Source organism: Phytophthora sojae, assembly GCF_000149755.1.
Source record: "Phytophthora sojae unplaced genomic scaffold PHYSOscaffold_14, whole genome shotgun sequence".
In the NCBI taxonomy this organism is placed as follows: Eukaryota; Oomycota; class Peronosporomycetes; order Peronosporales; family Peronosporaceae; genus Phytophthora; species Phytophthora sojae.
The window spans coordinates 591838-613180 of record NW_009258128.1 but is presented as its reverse complement, the minus strand read 5'-3'; the positions used below and the strand labels follow the sequence as shown (position 1 = coordinate 613180).

At 54.2% G+C, this 21343-nt stretch overlaps 5 protein-coding genes across 5 annotated transcripts; 2 read left to right on the top strand and 3 right to left on the bottom strand.

Moving 5' to 3' along the window:
- Positions 1-163: 163 nt before the first annotated feature.
- PHYSODRAFT_531516 (multidrug resistance protein ABC superfamily) lies at positions 164-4027 on the top strand (the record flags this gene model as incomplete). The annotated part of the gene is made up of 1 exon (XM_009539854.1): positions 164-4027. One exon carries the CDS (start codon positions 164-166, stop codon positions 4025-4027), a length of 3864 nt encoding a protein of 1287 aa, XP_009538149.1.
- Positions 4028-4206: 179 nt separating this feature from the next.
- PHYSODRAFT_341533 (hypothetical protein) lies at positions 4207-4734 on the bottom strand (the record flags this gene model as incomplete). Its single annotated transcript, XM_009539853.1, has 1 exon — positions 4207-4734. One exon carries the CDS (start codon positions 4732-4734, stop codon positions 4207-4209), a length of 528 nt encoding a protein of 175 aa, XP_009538148.1.
- Positions 4735-11568: 6834 nt separating this feature from the next.
- Positions 11569-11781, bottom strand: PHYSODRAFT_413490 (hypothetical protein; the record flags this gene model as incomplete). The annotated part of the gene is made up of 1 exon (XM_009539852.1): positions 11569-11781. A coding segment is annotated over one exon (213 nt), but the record flags the coding sequence as incomplete, so codon positions are not given.
- Positions 11782-13220: 1439 nt separating this feature from the next.
- Positions 13221-13760, bottom strand: PHYSODRAFT_341532 (hypothetical protein; the record flags this gene model as incomplete). Its single annotated transcript, XM_009539851.1, has 3 exons — positions 13221-13338; positions 13379-13524; positions 13593-13760. The coding sequence occupies 3 exons, from the start codon at positions 13758-13760 to the stop codon at positions 13221-13223; spliced, it is 432 nt and encodes a 143-aa protein (XP_009538146.1).
- A 25-nt stretch (positions 13761-13785) lies between these two features.
- On the top strand, positions 13786-15353 carry PHYSODRAFT_341531 (hypothetical protein; the record flags this gene model as incomplete). The annotated part of the gene is made up of 3 exons (XM_009539850.1): positions 13786-13857; positions 13938-14464; positions 14498-15353. 3 exons carry the CDS (start codon positions 13786-13788, stop codon positions 15351-15353), a joined length of 1455 nt encoding a protein of 484 aa, XP_009538145.1.
- Positions 15354-21343: the final 5990 nt, after the last annotated feature.

Here is a 21343-nt window from a genome sequence, read left to right as displayed (position 1 = left end):
CCGGTCTCTCTCTGTCACAGTCGTCCAGTTGCTGCGTCAAACCAACGCCCCGCACATCGTGCGTGTCGTTCATTTTGCAAGTCGCCGGCTCCTTGCGCCAAGAACCAAGCAGGAACAAGTCCGTCGATTGCACTCCAGTCACTTGGTATTTCCATCGCAAAAGATGCCGAGCCTGGACAAGGCCGACTTGGACGAGATCCCGTACCAGAAGGTGGAGACCCCTCGGTCCACAGCTGTCGACGTCAGTGAACCAGCCAAGGCCAAGAAGGACGGAGCCACCAGCAGCGAGTCCAGCTCCGGCAAGGAGCCTACCAACAACCTCCGAGACGAGATCGTGCACGACGGCCCCACGTCCTTCAAGTTCGCGAGTCTGTACCGCTATGCCACGACATTCGACAAGATTCTACTTGCGGTCGGTATCGTCGCGACTGGAGCCAATGGCGCTTTGTTCCCCCTCATGGCCATTGTCTTCGGCAATGTGCTGACGGGGTTCACCACCACGCCCGTGGATATGGACACAGTCAACAGCGCGGCTCTCGACTATCTGTACATCGCCATCTTCATGTTCATTACCGACTACGTCTCGTACGTGGCGTTCTACTACAGCGCCGAGCGGCAGATGAAGGCGCTGAGGAGTGAAGCGCTCAAGCACATGCTGTACATGGACATCAGCTGGTACGACGCGCACGACGCATTGCAGTTGTCCAGTCGGCTGACGGGCGACACGGTGAGGATCAAGGACGGCATGGGCCAGAAGCTCGGCGACGCGTTCCGGTTCACGATCCAGTTCTTTGTGGGTTTTATCATCGGTTTTGCCCGCGGCTGGGATATCACACTGGTTATGGCGTGTGTGATGCCGGCGATGACTGTGTCCTTGAGCTGGCTGATCAAGACGATGCGCATCAAGTCCGACTGGGCCCAGAAGGTGTACGCTGAAGCAGGTTCCATCGCGGAGGAGACGCTGGGCTCTATCCGCACTGTTTCGTCATTGAACGGAGAGCCCAAGGCCATCTACAAGTTTGAGAAGAAGGTGTTCGAGGCGGAGAAGGAGAACATCGCACTGCACAAGATGTCGTCGGCTGTGTTTTCCATGTTCCTGGCGAGCATTTGGGTCATGTACTCGATTGGTCTCTGGTACGGTGGGTGGAAGGCCTCCAAGGGTAACACCACGCCGGGAGATGTGTTCGCGGCGTTCTTTGGCGTCATGATGGGTACCGGTTCCCTCGCGCAAATTTCGCCGAATGTGACTGCCGTTTCCAAGGCTGCAGGCGCTGCCGAGGAACTGTTCGCAATCCTGGACACTGCGAGCGCTATCGATGCGGAGAAGGAAGATGAGGGAATCATTCCTGACGCGTGCGAAGGCAAGATCGAAGCGGTCAACGTCAACTTCACGTACCCGAGTCGTCCTGACGCTCAGATCCTGCGTGACTACAATGTCACCATCGAGCCTGGTCAGACGGTGGCTTTCGCTGGCGCCAGTGGCGGTGGCAAGAGTACGCTGATTGCCCTGATCGAGCGCTTCTACGACCCCACCAGCGGCACCATCTACCTCGATGGCCGCGATGTCAAGACGCTGAACGTCAAGTGGCTGCGCTCGCAGATCGGCATGGTGTCGCAGGAGCCGGTGCTGTTCGCCACCACCATCTTCGAGAACATCGCCATGGGCGGCGACAACGTGACCCGTGAAGAGGCCATCGAGGCGTGCAAGCTGTCGAACGCGCACAACTTCATCATGTCGTTGCCGGAGCAGTACGACACGCTGGTGGGCGAGAAGGGCGTGTCTCTGTCTGGCGGCCAGAAGCAGCGAGTCGCCATCGCGCGTGCCATCGTGCGCAAGCCGAACATTTTGGTGCTGGACGAGGCCACGAGTGCGCTGGACAACGAGAGCGAGAAGATCGTGCAGGCTGCGCTGAACAACCTGATGGCTACGACCAACATGACGACTCTCGTAATTGCCCACCGTTTGAGCACCATCCGCCACGCCGACAAGATCGTGGTGCTGAACGAGGGCCACATTGTGGAGAGCGGCACGCACGACGAGCTGTTGAAGATCGAGCGCGGTATCTACCAGAACATGTACCGCATCCAGGAGTTGCGATCGCAGGAGGAGCAGCAGGAGGCCGAGAAGCGCGAGGCGGAGAATGAACTCGAGAGTACGAAGATGACACGCACATTGAGCGGAGTATCGGCGAAGACGGACATTTCAGTGAGTGCGGTGGAGAAGAATTTCTTGGACAAGAAGCCGTTCGGCCTCATGGACATGCTCAACCTTAACCGACTCGACGTGAACTACTTTATCATCGGACTAATCGGCACCTGCGTGGCTGGTATCTCCATGCCGGCATCTGCTCTGCTTGTTACGGGCATGATCACCTCCATGACGGAGCAGTACGGGCAGTATCAATCTTCCGGCGACAGCTCTCACCTTACGACGTTGTACAACGACGTGGAGCTGTACGGTATTCTCTACCTCGTCGGCGCTGTTGTGGTGGCTGTGTTTACGTTCATGCAAGTCTACTCTTTCAAGTTCATGGAGGAGAAGATCACCACGCGCCTGCGTAACACCAACTTCAAGGGCTTGTGCCGCCAAAATGTCGGCTTCTTCGACGAGAAGGAGAACGCCACGGGTGCGTTGACGGCCGACCTCGCCACGAACGCCACTAAGGTCTCCCTACTCGCTGGTGAGTCTCAGTCCCGCGCGTTCCAGGCTGTCTTCACTCTGATCGCCGCTCTCGTGATCTCGTTCGGGTTCGGCAGTTGGCTGCTGTCGCTCATCATGCTGCCGCTGATCCCGTTCCTGCTCTTCGGACACGTCGTTCGCATGAAGCAGATGGAGAATAGCGGCTTGATCTCCGATGACCTGGCAATCCCCGGTGCCCACGCGTCTGAAGTCCTGAGTAATATCCGCACGGTGGCCGCTCTGGGCATTGAGAAGAAGTCGGTCGATGTCTTTGACGACCTCCTGGCTGAGCCGCTGCGCAAGGGCAGCAAGGAGGCGCAGGTGAACGGTCTGTCATTGGGTTTCAGCTCCTTCATCATGATGGCCACGTACGCGCTGATCTTTTGGTACGGTGCCAAGAAGGTGGACGACGGTACCATCGGCTTCACGGAGATGATGCGGACGCTGATGGCCATCACGATGTCGATCCAGATTGTCAGCAGCGCCTCGACCTTCTTGGGCGATGCGCCCAAGGCGTTCAAGGCTGGCTCGACAATCTTCGCTATCCGTGACCGTGTTGCCCCCATCGATTCTTTCAGCTCCGATGGATTCCGTCCGACCAAGGTTGAGGGCCGTCTCGAGTTCAAGAACATCTCGTTCCGGTACCCCACCCGTCCGGAGATCAACGTGCTCAAGAACTACAACCTCACTATTGAACCTGGTCAGACTGTGGCGTTCTGCGGCCCGAGCGGTGGAGGCAAGAGCACTATCATCTCGCTCATCGAGCGGTTCTACGACCCCGTGGTAGGCGACGTGCTGCTGGACGGCCACAACATCAAGGACCTGAACCTCAACTGGCTGCGCAGTCAGATCGGTCTGGTGGGCCAGGAGCCCACGCTCTTCATCGGCACCATCGCCGAGAACATCGGGTATGGTCTGGCTGAGCAGCCGAGTCAGCAGGAGATCGAGGAGGCCGCGAAGATGGCGAACGCGCACGACTTCATCACGCAGTTCCCGGACGGCTACGAGACGCAGGTGGGCATGAAGGGCGAGCAGTTGTCTGGCGGCCAGAAGCAGCGCATCGCCATCGCGCGTGCGATCCTGAAGAACCCCAACATTCTGCTGCTCGACGAGGCCACGAGCGCTTTGGACTCGGAGAGCGAGAAGGTGGTGCAGGAGGCTCTGGACAAGGTGGTGGCGCTGAAGCGGCGGACGACGATCGTCATTGCCCACCGGTTGTCCACGATTCGTCGCGCCGACAAGATCTGCGTGGTGAGTGGAGGCAAGATCGCGGAGCAGGGCACGCACCAGGAGCTGCTGCAATTGAACGGCATCTATGCCAACTTGGTCGAGTCAGCTACTACTTAGTGTGCAATGTGGCGTCATAAAACGAGTCGACACGCTGCCATTGACTTGAACGAAAACACGGGGACAATGCTGGACAAAGAAACCCAGCGGAAGTCCATTGGCGGAGCAAACAATGCGTACACCTTGTTTGGCAGCATACTGCCACTGCCATCCCCGTAGGTTGCTCACTTTCTGCTTCGCTAACCCAACGCCGTTTTCGCCGTTTCCAACTTCTGCCGAAGTTGGTCCGCATTCGCCTGCAGGTTCGACAGCTCTTGCTCCAGCTCCTCCGCTCGCGCCTTGTCTGCTTGGTCTTCAAGCTTCTTCTTATACTCGTCACAGTGCAGGTTGCTCTTTTCCAGCTCCGCTTCCAAATCAACTTGCGCCTGAGCTTGAGCGTCTGCATGCTCCGCACGCTCTTCGTCCCACGCCTCCTTGAGCTTCGCGACAACCTCGCCTTCGAGAGCCTCCAATTCGTCCACGTCTCCCTTGAAGGACTTAAAATCGTTGCCATCAAGCATTTGCGCGTAGTCAACTGGTCTTCGCTTGCGTCTCGCTGCCGCGTACCGGTGCGCATAAATCTTGTATTGAGTGTCGCTCAGTTTTGTCGGCTCACTCTTCTTCCGTCTCTCATTCTGGCGCTTGGGCCCCTTCGTCCGCTGCTGCTTCTTCACCAGCGCTTTGCAAGCAGCCTCGAGCTCGTGCACTGGCAGCTCAGCGGCCTGCATCGCCCCCGTGCGCTCCAAGTTCTCACTATTGCTTGAAAGAAATACTGGGGACCACCACGTGCACTTATTCATCCAAATGTGCTCACACATTTAGATGAAAAATGTTCACCTGAGTACATTTCATCCAAATGTGCTCAAACATTTAGATGAGAAATGTTCACCTAAGTACATTTCTTCAAAAAAAAAACGCGGATCGTACAGCTGGGATACACGGCGTGAAACTCGAGCCACCATGTTGGCCAGAATGGCGAGGAAGCATTTTTGTCGTAGAAGAGATCAAACGTAGGTACTATTGGGGGATTCGTGCTACACCGGGTAGTCTACATGGTCGCGTAGAATGTTTTTTTTTTGCAGACGAACGCCGCAGGGCGGTCGAAATGGTGGCAGACATGCGCCTCATCGCTATCTATAATTTTCGTGGCGCGCATGATGCTGTGCAAATCGTAGGTAACAGTCTCCGGGTTTTATATTTCCGGCTTAGTCGCTGCACGGTGCGCTTTGGTAGGCTCCTACTTGCATTTCGGCGATGGGTATTCTGACGATCTGCGAGGTGAGTGGCGGCAAGATCGCCGAGCAGGGAACGCACCACTGAAAGGCATTTATACCAACTTGGTCGAGTCAGCTACTGCTTAGACTGGAAAATGGTATGGATGAATAGAATTGCTTTGTGTTAGAGCATGGCAGCTTGAGCAGTACTACATGTATGCATCTCGTGGAGCAGTTTTTTGTTGTTGTCTCCTGAGCGTGTTTGCGTCAAGGCTTATCCCGTACATGACCGATAACTACCGTACTCGTTTCCCCACAAACAAATTAGGGGTTATCACGGTTAGAAAGTATGTTTGGAGTAGGTCTGCTCGACCAATCAGATCGCTTCAAATGTATTGTCTTTTTTTGCTGGGACCCGTCTCTCTCCGCTGAAACCTGCTGGCAAAAAGACTCTTTCTGCCTCTTTTTAAAAGAGGGAAGTTTGAGTTGGGCACGAAGAATCTAGTTGATTGGCTGATTAATTGGGCGAAGGTTTGATTCGATTCGCCAAAACAAATCCGTCGAATAGGAGCACAAAGGGGTAGGCCGAGTCAAACTTACTTCGGCGCGCGGTGCACGCAGGTCTCTTAGCGATCTGTTGCTTTTTGTGAAAAGCTTACAAGCTAAATACCCGCGACCCCTTGGCTGAGCCCCCGGGTCTCGCTCTGTCGAGCTCGCCCCGTGGTGTGGCTCAGCCGGTGGGCGCGGACTAAAATGTTTTGCACTGCAAGCTTATAGCGAATTTCGTTTTCCATCTCGAGAAAGCGCAGGTTTAACTTCTTCAAAGCCAGCAACTTGCTGATCCCAGTTATGCGGGTGTTCTACAGCGCATTGGGTGCACTACACGCAAGTCTCTTCGACGTGCTCACGGAGCCTGATGTCAAGATAACACTACCGGTATCCAGACTGCACTGTGATCGATAACAGCACATCAATGCATTTGCCCCAACGAAGCGGACCATCGAGGCATCATCTACGGATCGCTCGCAATTCGAAGGCGCTCTACTACACCGCTACTACACTCTCTTCCAATACTAGCTTGCAATCCAAGCCGACGCACAGCAACAATAGTAGCTGTAGCTGCCGACAACAATGGCCGATGCCCAAAGGTCGCGGCGCGATGCTGTGAGCTGTATAAAACAAGCTTACGTCATCATCCGAAGTGCCGGTAAAATGCAAGCATTAAACCCTCCGTTTTCACAGGTTTTGGCCAAAAGCTGACGCAATCTTTCGTTTAAAACAAAGGGTGTTACACCCCTGAGCGTTGTGCTCTTAGCCTTCGCTACTAGTAACGTAAGAGTAAGAGAACTTGGGCGCGCTCGCTCTGCTCACGCACGGGATCTCGAAGCTTGAAACGTGTTGCTCACTTCGGCTTTACATGTAAACTTTTTTGCTGGTCTCCTGTTTTTGGAACCGTTAATTCAAAAACAAAAATGGATGTTATATTGAACTTCTAGGCTTATATAGTTTTGCTTAATAAAACTGGGGCGCGCTTCGCGTGCGGGTCTCTAAGCGGACCGAACAATTTTGTGGTTTTTGCTACTAAAACGGTTAGGACGCGCCGCGCCTCAGCGCCAGTCTGCACTTGTTACTGTTATTAACATTCTCACCAATATTTTTGTGAGTACTATACATGAAACGATTCATATTACTACAAGAAACTTAAATTTTCATACTATTATAATTGATGTTGACCAGGGGTATGAATAAAAACTTTCAATATGAAAATTGTCAATTAATATGACGAAAATATGTGTTATTGGCAAGCGCCATATTGAAATTTGTATTATTGGCTCGTACGATTTCAGGGAATTCAAAAACACAGTCAAGGCGCATGGAATTGAAATATTTAATCAGTATAATAATTAGCTTTGGTTATCGTCATATTTAAATCATTATTACTGTCAAGCAATTTTACCAATTCAATATAATACTGAATTGGAGGGGCCCTGATGTTGACAACATCATGTTGCAATTGGTATTTATTGCAACTGCCACTGTCGCCACCACTGCCATGCTACAGCTACTGCGGCTGCTACTGTCACTGCTACTGCCACTGCTTCAGCCACTGTCACTGACACTGGCACTATCGCTGCTGCTCCTACTCCTACCTCATCACTACTTATATTGCTATACTACTCATATTCCACTATTGTTAAAGATATTGCATTTGTTATGCTACCTGTGGCGCGCGTTACTGCTGGTCACAGGCACTATCTGCTTACCACTACTGCAACTACAGCTGGAGCAGCTGTACTACAGCTACTACAACTACTGTTAATGATGTCATAGTAATGTTGTCATTGATATTGCTTGTTCGTATCTGCTGCTATCGCTACTGCGACTGTTTATTATCTGCTGCCACTACCGCTACCGTTGTTATTTACGCTACAACTACGATCTCAGCATTGATAATGGCACTGTAATGATATTGCTCCTGCTTTCTTTTTCATGCCTGAGAAAGACTGCCAAAATCTACTCCATACTGCTTGGCTTGCTGCATAATATCACGGGGCATTTCATGGCTTGCTCAAACTAAATTTATAAGTAGATGCCATCTGAATATCGCCGTCCACTGTAGTGAAAACGACGCGATCCAAACATTATCGATGATCTTATCGTCCTCTACACCCTTGTAAATCACTCTCCTCTTTTCCAAATAATGTGTGTGACTTGTATTGCTGCGTAAGTAATATCAATATGACGTATTGTGTCTTTCACGTATTTTGGCGGGTGAGCTGTGAATTCAGGCGGAATTAGAGTCATAAAAGGGTGATCAACGCTTATTTAGTGCTAATTATGCCTAAGATTGTGAGCGCTTCCCCTAACATCCGCGATCAGCTAATCGACGGAGATACGAACAGAATGGCATGGATTGGCGGATAGGAAACCGCCAATCGCTCTGTTTCCGCCTATTAATAACGAAGGCTGGATTAGATTATTCCGCCTTGAGTCGGCCTCACCATCGCCGCTCCTAATTCGGCCACGGAGGGACGACCCGGAATTAACATGGGAATTAGCTAACTCGTGGCATAATTAAGGTCGATAACGGATTAGAGTTATGCCAGAATTATCACGGCAGAATAAGTGAAAGGCACAATAATTTTTATTCGGTATATTGCTATTGGAATTGTTCGCCTGCGTCACAATCACTGCCAGCTACCACTGCAACTGCCCTACTGTAAAAGCCACCGCTACTGCAACCGCTATTAGTTACTGACTTTGAAACTGATATTGTTATCGCTATTTCTGTTACTATCTTTTTTTTTGCTTACCCCACGATCAGGAAGAAAACTGTCAAGGTCTACAGTACTCCATGGTGCGTGAGTTGTTGCAACCCAGTATAATGTCATCCAACGAGACTTCTTCGCGAGCCGCACCTAGTAAAATACCTCTATTTTTACGAACTACATCTGCAGTTTACACGTTACTGCAGTTATAAAGTACGCGGTGCAAATTGGCGCTAATTTCGCTGCGCCATGCGTTCATATTGCTTTACTTAGGTTCTTGCTGCAGCAAACATCACGCCCATCTAATCGAGCACTCTAAAGTGCACCACCATGGACTTGTCCGTCTATATCAATGTAGATACTGGTACTCAATATGATGCGACGTCCAGAAAACACTACGCATACTACTGTGGTGCGACGTCCGGACACTGCATACACTACTGTCGCGCCATGCGCACTCCGTTTTGGATTCCGCAGCCTGCATGAGCCCCAGTACCACACTATGCATCGTAATGGTGGGTGTGAATTAAACCGCACATTTTGTTTTGCTAAATTAAGTTTTATTCCAAATCCAAAACCACGTCAAAAGCATCGATCCGGACGCTGCGCTGCTTTATACCGGTAATACCATGGGATTTTGGATACTCTAGTTCATTATAAAAAGTACCGAATGTATTAAACTGATGGTCTGACAAGAAATGACGCTGGCTCTAAGCTATCCGCTTAGAGAACTACGGAACTATTCTTTGGCCAGTTAGCTCGTAACTAGGAGACTCAATAACCCTTTAACAATTTTTATGTTAACGGTCGTGAAAGTCTTTTTTAAATTAATACAGGATAAGTTACGGGCAGTTCCATATTATTGTTGCGGTCCAAGGTGACGATGACTCTGAATAGAATCCACAAAAACTTAATTGATGGCGGAGACTGCCCCAGCATTTTTTGTACTTCCTGTAGAGCTGTAGCGTTTGGTGCATACAGGTACTGATATAATAACAGAGGACGCAAAATTAACATCCACCTCTGTGGTGACGCTATGTAACTTCTGGCGCTGAATTTGGCCAGGCTTGTACCAGCGTTCTTACTACTGTATTACTTCTGTTTTGTAAGAACAAAAAACTGGTTCAACTTCGTGGATAACAATTCTGCAAGCTATAACTACGTTGTTTTGCACGAGCTAGAACCAGTACCAGTAGCTAGCGAGCTGACACGATGTGTAAGCTTTTGCCGGACGGACATTAGCCACGATGTGTAGGCTTCTGCCGGACGGACATTGGCTGAGTCGTTAGCTAGACTAAATGACTGTAATGTACCTCACCAAAAACTAAACTGATATTAGTAGAATCCAGGTATTGTGTTTTCACAGTTGCTTTACTCTTTAACTCAATAGTTAATTCGGTTTTTTATGATATCGCAACAAGACTCACAACGATACTATCGGAATCATTTCGAAGCCAGCCTTTGCTTTAGACTCGGTTATGTTGGCTGTATCCACAATTTCTTACGCAATTAAAGGTAAAATCGTCGGTCTAGTCAACAAGACGCTAGTCATATTTGTGCCCAAGTTAAATATGCAACGACATAACATCTAAAAGTACAGAAGGTAGTAGACTTTTGCGATGTTTATATAGCATTGTCGTTTTTCATACGTGCATCAAGCTTAACGTAGCATTTGGATGCCCAGTATTAGGTATGAACAAAAGTGCTTGTCCACTTTGTTGGACGTACTGTACACCATGGTGAGATTGGTACCCACGATGCTCGCCGTCACCTCCATGGCGCCAAGTGATAGACAGCCCTCGTGGAGGTAGTAGTTGGGTGGTACCGATGCATTGTGTGCGCGCATTTGGACACGAAGTGGGGAGTTTGACGGCGACGCTTCACCGCACCACACGGCAGGTTCCACAAGAGCAGGTAGAGCTTTATTGCGTCAGCATTTGCCGTACAGATCAGCGTAGTTGGGGCGCCTGCCAGATATGCAAGCAGAGACCCCCGCCAGGGTCTAATCGATTGGCACTGGCAAACGCAGCAAGGTTGAAGCAGGGCTGAAGCCTGTCACGTCAATGCGTAACTCAGATTCCGAGAGGTCACTCGGAAAAGTAAGAGCGCATGCTCGGTTTAAAACGAGCGCGAGAATGACGGTTGGAAACTACTTGAGATGGCTGCATGGAGGCGATTCAATAGTGTTTGGGTGCGACGTAAAATAGCCAGCTGCGCATTGGCTAAAATGATTTTTGAATGAAACTGCTGATCTTTTCATACAAATATCAAGATGTCGGACCCGTGGATACTTACTGACCCGTAAAAAGCAAAAAAGTGAGCATGTGTGGTATTGACTGCGCCATGCTGAACGGTATCTCTGTAGGGGTCGCCCATAGAAACCGTGGAAAAAGTGGTGATCAATATGTGTCGTACTTAAGCCGTTTCCGGACCCTTATACTAAGGCGCGCTCTGCGCGCATGCTTCTCTCAGCGAATGATAACTGCAAGTTGCCATTGTATCACGCAAATACTACGATGCGTACTATCAGGATCTATGTGCTTCGCTGGAGAGTCTATGAGATTTTGTTCGCCACTTTTTAGTGTTGTAGTAGAATGTGAAGATTTGAAAATTGTAGTTGCCAATGTCACCATAACTATTCTTTGAGCTGCACCAAATATATTAATGCACGTAGCACTTTGTTATTTAGAGCTTGACCGAGTGTATCGTTTCCATCCTCAACTCATTTTCATAGTAATTTCTACTGTTTGAGCTCGCGAGCGTAGACACGGCTAGTAAGACGGTTTATGCTGCGCTTCTAAAAGTTGGCTTTGTGCAAATGCTACTTTGTCACTGCTTGCTTGGATTTATGTACATATTGCACACGTTTAGAGGAGATGATTGGTCCATTTTTAGGGCAAAAACGCCTCTATGAGAAATTTGCGAAAAGGTAACTCACTTATACTTTCTTCGTGTACAACATTCAGCGATAGGGGCGCAGTCGAGTCATGTTGAAGTATTAGCGAATCCAGCTCGAGTGTTGAGCTGGATGGAGCCCCTCCGGCGCAGCCGGGCTAACACGTGACTGTGCCCCTTGCATCATGTCTCGGGCCAGTGAGTTGGCGACCGTGTCGTTCATTCTTGTGTATCGCTCGAACGCATCCGAGGTCCATCTGCCGAAGAGCTGGATGGCGAGACGGTCGACGCCGGCGGTAAACATTGCTGTGGCTCCGCCGCTTCTCATTGAATGCGTACCGAAACGCGTCGGATCGGCCCCAATGTCTTGTGCAGCCCGCTTGATCGCGTTGCTGAGCGTGTTCGCGGCGAGCACCTTGCTTGGTGCAGTTGAGCAGAGAGCTTCGTTGCTGCCGAAGCTGTTGGCACTCTGGACTAGCTCCCATGCTGCTAGAACCGTGTAACGAAGCGCCCGTGCTCTTTGCTCAGGTTGCTAGACCGCTCGACCTTGGTCTTCGCTCAGCCCTTGCACCACTTGACTCAGCCCTACTTAGCGCTGCAAGAGTCCCGCTCAGCTCCTTCCACTGAGCGAACACTCCCACTCCACTTCGCTAGGCTTAGCCGCTTGAACGCTTGGCTCAGCTCCGACTCGGGTCGGGCGAGGCGTGTGTTCCTCACTCTGCGATCCCCTTGGCGGTTCTTTTGATCACGGCTACGCTGTGGGCCCAGACTTGCGTCGGCCACACCAGCTGCTGTCGATGTTGAAGGTCTCCGGAGGTGTTCCCAGACGAAACTCGCTCCCCACTTGGCGAGTCCCAGTCCGCACGTGTCCACAGCCCGAAATGCCCCGGGTTTTCCTTAATGAACACAACACCACACACAATATAGCCTCCACTTCCTCTCTTTGGTTCCGGCTCAGAACCACAACACCCCTTCTTTCCCGGTCGGCCTGGGTCTGGGCCGAGTTCGCCTTTATTTCTCTGAGCCTGGGCGAGGCTCGTACCAGCTTCTCCTTTCTTCTCTTCGAGTCAAGCAACGACCCGGTCTGGAGTTAGTGACTCGGTTTGAGCCTAGTCCGAATCCAAGGCACTCACACACACCCTGGGACTACCCGCGCACCAGGTCCACAATGAACCGATACTAATAATCACACAATGCACCGGGGCACGCCAACGTCCCCAAGCACACAATACAATTACCGTGCCTAAACCTCAGAATGGATCACCTTCCACCCGAAAATATGAAATACACCCTAAGATGTAACAGTAATATGAAATAACCGTAATGCCGTCGCACCGAAGCACTCTGACAACGTTGATATGTTAGCTTGAATTTGTGTGGATGATCGCCAAGACACCTTCTGGCCAAAGACCTCCACCACTTGCGTCCTTCGGGGCAAAACGAACTCTGTTTAAATGTTTAGACATGCACAAACTAGGACTCACTAAGTGGGGGCGCGATATCCCCCTGGGTACACACTGACTGGCTGCATGAAGAGCGTTGGCTGTATGCTTACCAAAGCGCGCTTGAGATCCGCTTGAGGTCCGCTTATATCTTTGTCTTGACCAATGCCGAGGCTCCATGTTGGCACGTGTAGCGTTGGTGCCGTTGAAGCTGCTGGAAGTGTCCGCGATCTTGAGCGGTCGCACCCAATGTAGGCTGATTCATGGCTGATTCACCGGATGAGTGTACTTGCCGGTACCACCGACTTCGCCGTCAGTACCACTGTCTGGACTTAAGTCCAGCGACTCTTCACCCGGCACTTCAACTGGACACCGACAACTCCGCTCACTCCGCTCATGTCTGCAACACTCCGCTCGGCTTCTCGACTTGGGCAAAGACTTCAAACTTCACATCCGAGGCTGGGCTCGGACTCCACGTCACTCCGCTCAGCTTGTCGACCTGGGTGAAGACTCTATGACCACAGCAGACGCTAGACTCGGGCTCGGCACGACCTCGCTCGGACGCCTGCTCCTCGACTCAGCTCGACACCTTGGGCAACGGCTCCATAACCACCGGGGAGGTCGAACCCACGCTCCACCAGGTTCCGCTCAGCTCCTCGACTTGAGCGGGGACTCCGGTCATCGCACTCGAGGCTCAGCTCAGATTCCACGCAGCTTCTCTCGGCTTCCTGGACTCAGCTCAGACTTGGGATTCCCAACACCGGACATCTCGGGTCTCAGACGATCTTCGCTCAGGCCCAGGGTCCGAGCGGAGCTCCGCCCAGACTTCGGGCTCAGCTTCCTTCGCCGCACGGCTCGTGTCCGACAGTTGGTGGTCCAGATCCATCGCGGTCATGACGCACTTGAAGTCTGCTTGATTGATACGGGTCAGCATCCTGGATTGATACGGTCAGCTGGACATGGGTTCGGTGGCGAAATCCACCGGGCCTTTTCACACTACACTGGTCCAAGCAGGTGCCGTCGATCTCGGGGTCCTCCGCCGTGCGGCAGGTCCCCTCCTCCCCGGACAACCCCGGACGGATTGCGCCAACTCCGGCCTCGGGATTACGAGCCCCAGACCGATCCCCACAGCTCCTGGTACTACCCGATTGATGCCGACGCTCAGCCTCCTCGCTCCGACGAGGCACTGCTCAAGCTACTGCACGTGGAGGCCGGATTTGATGACGTCCGCCCGGATGTCTTGGAGTACTTGCGGATGGATGGAGATAACGGCAGCCTCAAAGACGCCGAAGACGCCATCATGAACGAACTGGAGAAGGAGCTGGTGATTCACACTTACCTCCGGGAGCCAGTTCTCGTCGAGATCCTGCGTCGGGTACTCTGTCTCCAGATCCTGGACGAGGTGGAGTTGTTGCGGCATGTCCCTGAAGAGTACTTCGAGAAGGGTGTCGCCCGGGCCCGGGAGTGTAACTGGGCCGTCGGTGTTGAACGTCCTTGGCCCCACATCCCCACCGAGCGCCCGGACTCCCCAGAGCACTCCGACGACGATGAAGATGCTTCGGGAGATGAGCGCAAGCCCCGGAGTTCCGAGGCACAGAAGACACCTCGGCGTAAGCGTTCCAGGGGCTCTAGCGTCTCGTAGGGGGATCCAAGCCCGCTGATGCCTCCTAGTGGGAAGAAGTCTCACCAAACGAAGGCCCCCATTGATTACTCGTCGGGCGTCTCTACGGAAGAAGAGAATCTCCCGGTACGTTACGAGCGCCTGGTGCAGACCGATGACATGGGTCCCGAGGATGCGCACACGCCCACTCGCACTGCCGTGTCCTGGGTGGTTTATGAGATCCGGGTCTGTGCTGCTAGTGGTAGCACCGAGCGGCAGATCCGGGGCTTTCCGGACATCAAGTGCTTTCCCAAGGAGACCAAGGCGGCCCAAGCTTGGTTCCGGCCCGAAGATTACAACGACTTCCTGAACGGCTCGGCTCCCGGAGACGTGATGCCCTGGGACGCCATGTTCGCCGAGAGGATTACGGTGTTCTGGTTCTTCGAGGGCCCCATCAGCCCGGGGCTCGGTGCTGTCCTCAAGGTCTACGTTACGCACATGTTCGTCTGGCGACGGGCCCACTGGGAGCGACTCCATTGGATCGAAATGAACCGCGCCGAGCTCTCGCACCAGCAGCTCTACATCGCACGTCGTGAACTCCAGAAGGCGTGGTCCAATGCGCGAGTCGAGGTGAAGAGAGAGATCAAGAAACTCCCTGAGCACGAGCGCAAGGTATTCCTGACCGAGCCCGGTCTTTGGCGTCGCCCCCGGAAGGTGGCAGCCTGGATCCCCACGGACCCTTCGACTCGCCACTCGCTGCCAGATCAAGTCCGGATCCTGGACGCCCGCGAGCCGACGCGTGTTTACTGGGGGCGGCCCGGGGCTGAGGAACATCTCGCAAGCAGCGTGTATCCGCGGACTTGGGGCTCTCACGTGGCTGATCCTGCTCGGCGCTTGGCCATCCCGGGTCCTGCGGATGTGGACTAGAGGCCCGTTCGTCCCTGACTTCGCCTCCGTCCACGTTACCTTCTTGCGGCCTCCTGGTAGCGAGTCTTTACCGATTCCAGATCCTTCCTTGCGTAACTTCTTTTATACCACGTGATTTCTTTCTTCGCCTTTGTTTCCTGGTCCGTCTTCACTCTTGAGTCTTGTTCGTTTTCCTTTCGTTTCTTTTCGTATATGTATACCTCCGGGGTCACTTCGGCGAGCCATCTCAGCCAAATCCCCGGGCATCCCAGGGGGTATCACCACAGTCGAACTTGGCTCCACTCCTGGAGTTGCTCTACTGGGTCCTTCCGGCCCGGGAATCTTGGGTTCTTCAATTCAAAAAATGTAACATGCAAAATTCCCAGGAACACCAGCGAGTAGTCTCAGCCGGTGTCTCCGGGGCTTCCGGGGGGACTCACTCGAGGAGATCGTACTCGACTCGGGGTCCGCACCCCGGGGCTCTACCGGACCTCTTCGTCCGGGAGCTCGTCCCCAGACTGCATAGCCTGGAAGCGTACGCGAGCACGTTCTCCTTGGTCGAACTCATACAACAGTCGACCGCAGTTCAGGCGCCCCTGGGGTATCCACTCCGGGGCATCATAACCTTTCCACTTGACCTTGTATTCCTTGATTCGCCTGCTGGCACGAGTCCGAGTGACCCATCGCACATCCAAGATTGCCTCCACTTCGTACTCACCGGGGGATTCGTCCGACTCCCAGCTGTCTTCCCGGAGCAGGGCTGCATCAAAGTCATCGTCTTCGGGGACATCCAGGGTTTCCACAGGTCTCTCCGGGAAGGGAGCCCGGGGCTTCAATCTGCTGACGTGAACCCAGGGTAGAATCTATAGTCTGTGCCTTCGACTTGAAGCTTATACCGGAACTCATCGCTTTTTTCCAGGATCCGAAAGGGGCCATGCGACAGGTGGGCTTGTTTCTTGGTCAACCCCAGGCGTACCCGGGCCAAATAGAGCCACACAGAGTCACCCACCTCGAAACCTTCCTTGAAGCGGTCCGAAAGCTGCTTCCAACGGCGGTTATGTTCCCGGGCCCGTTTGGTCTTGGCCTTCGCCTGGAGGTCCCGGGCCCACGCTCTCGCATATTCAACTTGGCGCTGGACTTTCAGACGCCATTCGTACGCCTCACGGAGTTGGAGGTCCCGGGGCACATCGCCCATCATTGCTTGGACGGTTCCCTGGGCGTCCCACCCGTGGACGAGGTAAAATGGCGTATCCAGCCTCGTGAAGTCGTACGAAGTGTTCAGGGCCCACATGAGTTTCTCGGCGAGTTCATCCCAGTCGCTCTGGTCGACTGTCTGCACATAGGCTCGGATACTCCGAATGACCGTCTGCACAGACCGCTCTTGCTGGCCATTGGCCTGGGGGCGGTACGCTAGAGTTGCGCGTTGCTGACTTCCCAGCATTTCCCGGAAGTGCTTGAATACGCGAGCCATGAACCTAGGGTCCTGGTCGTGACGGATCATCTCACTGGCGCCGAACCGGCGAAACACCTGTTCCTCGTAGGCTTCAGCCACATCCTGGGCAGAGGTGTCCTTCATAGCCTTGCACATGATGAACCTCGAAAAGACGCACTGGAATAGGAGGAAAGCTTCATTTCCCCGGGCCGTCTTGGGCAGCGGTATCACGAAGTCCATGGACACGGCTTGGAACGGCCGTGAGGCGAGTATGTTCCCCGGGGATGGTCCCGGGTTTCGAGTCAGGCCCTTCGCCGTCACACAGTCGACGCACTCCTTGATGAATCTCCGTCGCCTTGAACATTCCGATCCAGTAGAACTCTCGGCGCAAGCGTTCATAGGTCCTGATGATCCCTTGGTGGCCCCTGCATATTCGAATGATAGTGGTGCAGGATGTCCTCTTGGAGATCCCGGGGAACCACAAATCTCAGTCGGTCCGCCTCGTTCCGGGGTCGCTCCGGGGTATTCCTGCTCACGTAGAACAAGGTATCTTGACCACTGTCCAGCACGAACTGATCAGCAATCTTAGCGAGATGAGTCGTCTGCTTCAGAGACAACTTCTCCGTCTCGCCTCGGAGAAAGCTCTTCAGCGGGGCTAGGTCCGGGTCAGCGGCTTGGTGCACGCATATCCGCCTCCAGCGCTCTCGCCTTGCCTCCCCGGGGTCGGTCTCGGCAGGATACCTTCGACGTCCTCGGGACTCCACGGCCGTTTCTTCCTCGCCCCCTGACTCCTGGGTGGCTTCGCCTGGTTCCTGAAGTTCCTCCGGCTGGCGATCTGGTCGTGCCCCCGATCTGGTCGTGACGTACACGCTCTGTCCGGGATCCGAGGAGCCGGGTACACTCGCGCCTCGTGCCGTGGCCATGATGGCTGCATTCACTAACGTCGTGTCACGAGGTTTCGGTTCCTTCATCAACTTCTCGTGTATCCGGTTCAGACCTTGGAGCAATTTCCGCTCCCCGGGGTCCGTCACTTCAACCGAGGCCTGGTTCTGGAGGACACGCTTGGAAATGTAGTCCGCGGCTGCGTTGAAGTCACCTTTCACGTGCACCAGGCGCAGGGATTTGAACTGTTCCCGGAGCTCATCCGCTTCTTGGAGTAGCTTCTGCAGGTGGGGTTGAGTGCACCCGATGACTCCTTGGAGTTGTTGAATAGCCAACCGGGAATCACCAACAACCACCAACTCCTGGATGTTCCGGGACTTCGCAAGCTGCATTCCCCGGATCATTCCAGCGTACTCGGCTTCGTTTACGGTGGCCTTCTCCAAGATGTGTCCTTCAGCTGCCACCACTTCCCAGGACGGTAGTTCCCAGAGGATGCATGCAGCGCCCCCAGACCCGTCCCGTTTGGCCGCTCCGTCGAAACCCAGGAGAAAACCTTCGTGGTCGCTTGACAGCATCTCGAGGCTGACCGGCGGCGTCTTGATCCGGGCGCCCTTAGAGGGGATAAGCTCTTCGGCAATTTCATCTAGCTGTTCCCGGGGGGTGATGCCCGCACCCAGGATCGTAGCAAGTCCGGCTTCGTCCTTCTCCACGCGGCGAATGTCCAGGTCCCAGGGCGAGAGGTTGTCTGCCCATTTCAGGCATCGACCGTCCACCGTCTTCGACGTGAAGAGCCACCCCAGGACAGAGTACCGGGTGTACACTCGAATGGATTTCACCTTGCATCCAGTGACCATCGTGTGGCAGGTATTCAGTACCCGGAGCAGGGCAAGGACTTCCTTTTCCGCAGGGTGGTACCTCAGCTCCGCATCCTGGAGGACTCGCCCCACAAAACGCACAGGTCGGATCACTCCGTCATAGTCCTGCCCCAGGACCGCACTGATCGCCCACTTGTCGGCATGCAGGATGATCACATACTGCCTCTCCGGATCCGGATGTTGCAACAGTGGAGTAGATACCAGACGCTCCTTCAGCAACTTAAATGCATGCTACGCCTTCTCCAGGTCCCGCCCTGCGCGGAGCTGCTCGTCAGACAATTCGTACAGCACGGCCGCGATTACAGGCAGGTCTTCGATGAACTTGCTGTAGTAGTTGAGACTTCCCAGGAAGGATTGAACCCCTTGAGGGTCTCCGGGAACGGCAGGTCCAGGACCTTTTGGGCCAGCTTGGGCGACGTTCGGATGCCATCGGAGCTAATGTCATGCCTCAGGTACTTGCACTTCTTCACGCCAAACTCACTCTTCGGGAGACTAACGGAGATGCTCCAGTAACGGAGTCGGTACAGCAGAGCGTTCAGGGTTTTGCACAGGTCGTCCCAGGACGGAGCTCCGTAGATAATGTCATCTATGTATGAACTCCGGGACAGAACGGGCCCCATTTGTTCCGGGGCCACTCGGTCCTGGTGGAACACCGTGTCCGTACTGTTCCTGGAGACCACCGCCCCCCCCCCCCCCCGGGGCTTCGTACCCTGGGACACTTGGTCTGCGCTGGATGCCTGCACAATAGGGGCTTCATCTCCCGACGTAATTCCCAAGAACTACAGAACTTCCGGATCGACGAGTCGCTCCTCGGCCGGTGACAGCCGCGTGAATCCCCAGAGGCAATTATCCAAGAGACGCTGGTAGATGAGCAGCGCATACTTGAGACCGAAAGGCATACGTTTCCACTGGAAGTGTCCGAGGGGGCAGATGAACGCCGAAATGAGCTTGGCCCGGGTCGTCATGGGGACGGCCCAGAACCCACTCGCCATGTCCAGGGTCATGAACCACATCGTAGCCGCGAACTTACTCATGAGCTCGTCAATGAGCGGTAGCGGGTAAGGCATCAACTTAATCAGCTGGTTCACAGCCCGGTAATCGATACACAGGCGCATGTCGGTGCCGTTCTTCTTCATCACAATGACGATCAGAGAAGCCCATTCCGAGAGCGACCGCTCAATAAGCCCGGTCTCCAGGAGACGTTTGATCAGGTGGTAGACCTTGGACAGAAGTTCCGGGGGAATTCGACGTGCGCGTTGTGCGATCGGCTTGGCGTCTCCGACGTCGAGGTCACAGATGACCCCCCCCGGGCCGGAGGCGGAAGCGCATTTCCTTCATCGAGGAAGATCACCTTATGGTGGCGCAGAATTCCCCGGAGCCTCTGTTCCTCGGCGGACGTTGTCGTATCGGGATCCCCCACAACAGCATCGTCGATCTTCGCCTCGGGTCGGAGGTCACTCAGGTCAGGTAGGTACGCTAATTGGTTCATCAGCATGTCCACGAGGACGAAGTCCTGCCTTTGGTGATAGTAAACCGCAGGGTCTGTCTCGACCGTTTCTCCGGTCGTGGTCAGCATGATGAAAGCTTGGTCCAGGGACGGGAACCTCGGGATTGGAACGGGTTCCGGGAACGCCCGGGACAGTTCCAGAGCTGCGGCCGCCACAGAGGTTGAAGCGCCACCGGACATGTCCGGAGGATCCTCGTTCGAAACACCAGCAACTGGTCCGGCCGTTTCCTCGGCGTCCGGGTCACCGTCACCTGTCAAGTCTGCTGGCTCGGGAGCGGGTTCCGGGCAGCTACCAGAAATGTCTGGGGCCACCTCGGAGGCCGCCGAGTCGAGGACCGTGAGTCACTTCGGGTATCTCCTTCTTCTTGGCGGGGCGCTTTAGAATGGCCTTCGGGGTCGCATACGCTCGTCGTTCAACGGCCAAGGGGGCATTGCGTTCTTGCTCCCAGGTTTCCCGGGACAGCCGGCGTTCCGCGGCCCGGGAACGAGTGTTCTCGTACACCAGAAATTCGCGTTCCTCGTACTGCAGCGACCCAGGTCGAACAAAGTTCGTTCCCAAGGGCAGCCGATCGGTCTCGGCCAGGGTTGCGACGCGCGTATGAGGCAGGATATCTACCACTGCCCGGGACACGTTCACCACCCGGGCGGCCACAGGGAACTTCCGAGTACTGAAAACGATCAGTGCTACCCCGCGGTCCAGACAACGAATTCCCGGGGGTCGTGGTTCCCAAAGGAGATCGGCAGGTAACGACTCTCGCCCGGGGCAAGAGACATGCCTTCGTGCGCGGCCACGCTGACGGTTGTTCCCAGGCGCTCGTGCTGGGGGCCCCCGACAAGAAGCACCCGCTCTTCGTCGGGTAGCAGAACTTCGCCCTCGTTGGCACAGAGCCGTACTCCAGCAGCAACCATGAAATTCATCCCTAAGAGACAATCGATTCCTTGGCGGATGTTGCCAACCCAGATGTCGAAAGTGTACACTACCCGGTGGCCCAGGGTCACCATGACGTTACACTTGTTGGATACCTTGGTCTTGACTCCGTCGATACCGTTGAGCCATAGCTCGCCCCGGGACTCCATCTTCAGCTTCAATCTACGCGCAAGATCTAAGCTGAGGGGCCCCGGAGTCAAGCATCAGCAGGGTACGGTGGTGGAAAACTGACCCCCGGACCAGCGCCACAGAGCTGGTGCTGTCATCCCAGGAGTTTTCTTCCCACCATCTGCGGCGTTGCCCTGGACGCAACTCGTATGAGAGTTCGTCCTCGTCCGGGGCAACTTGACTCGTATAGACGGAACCGGTCTTGGGAGGTGGTGTAGA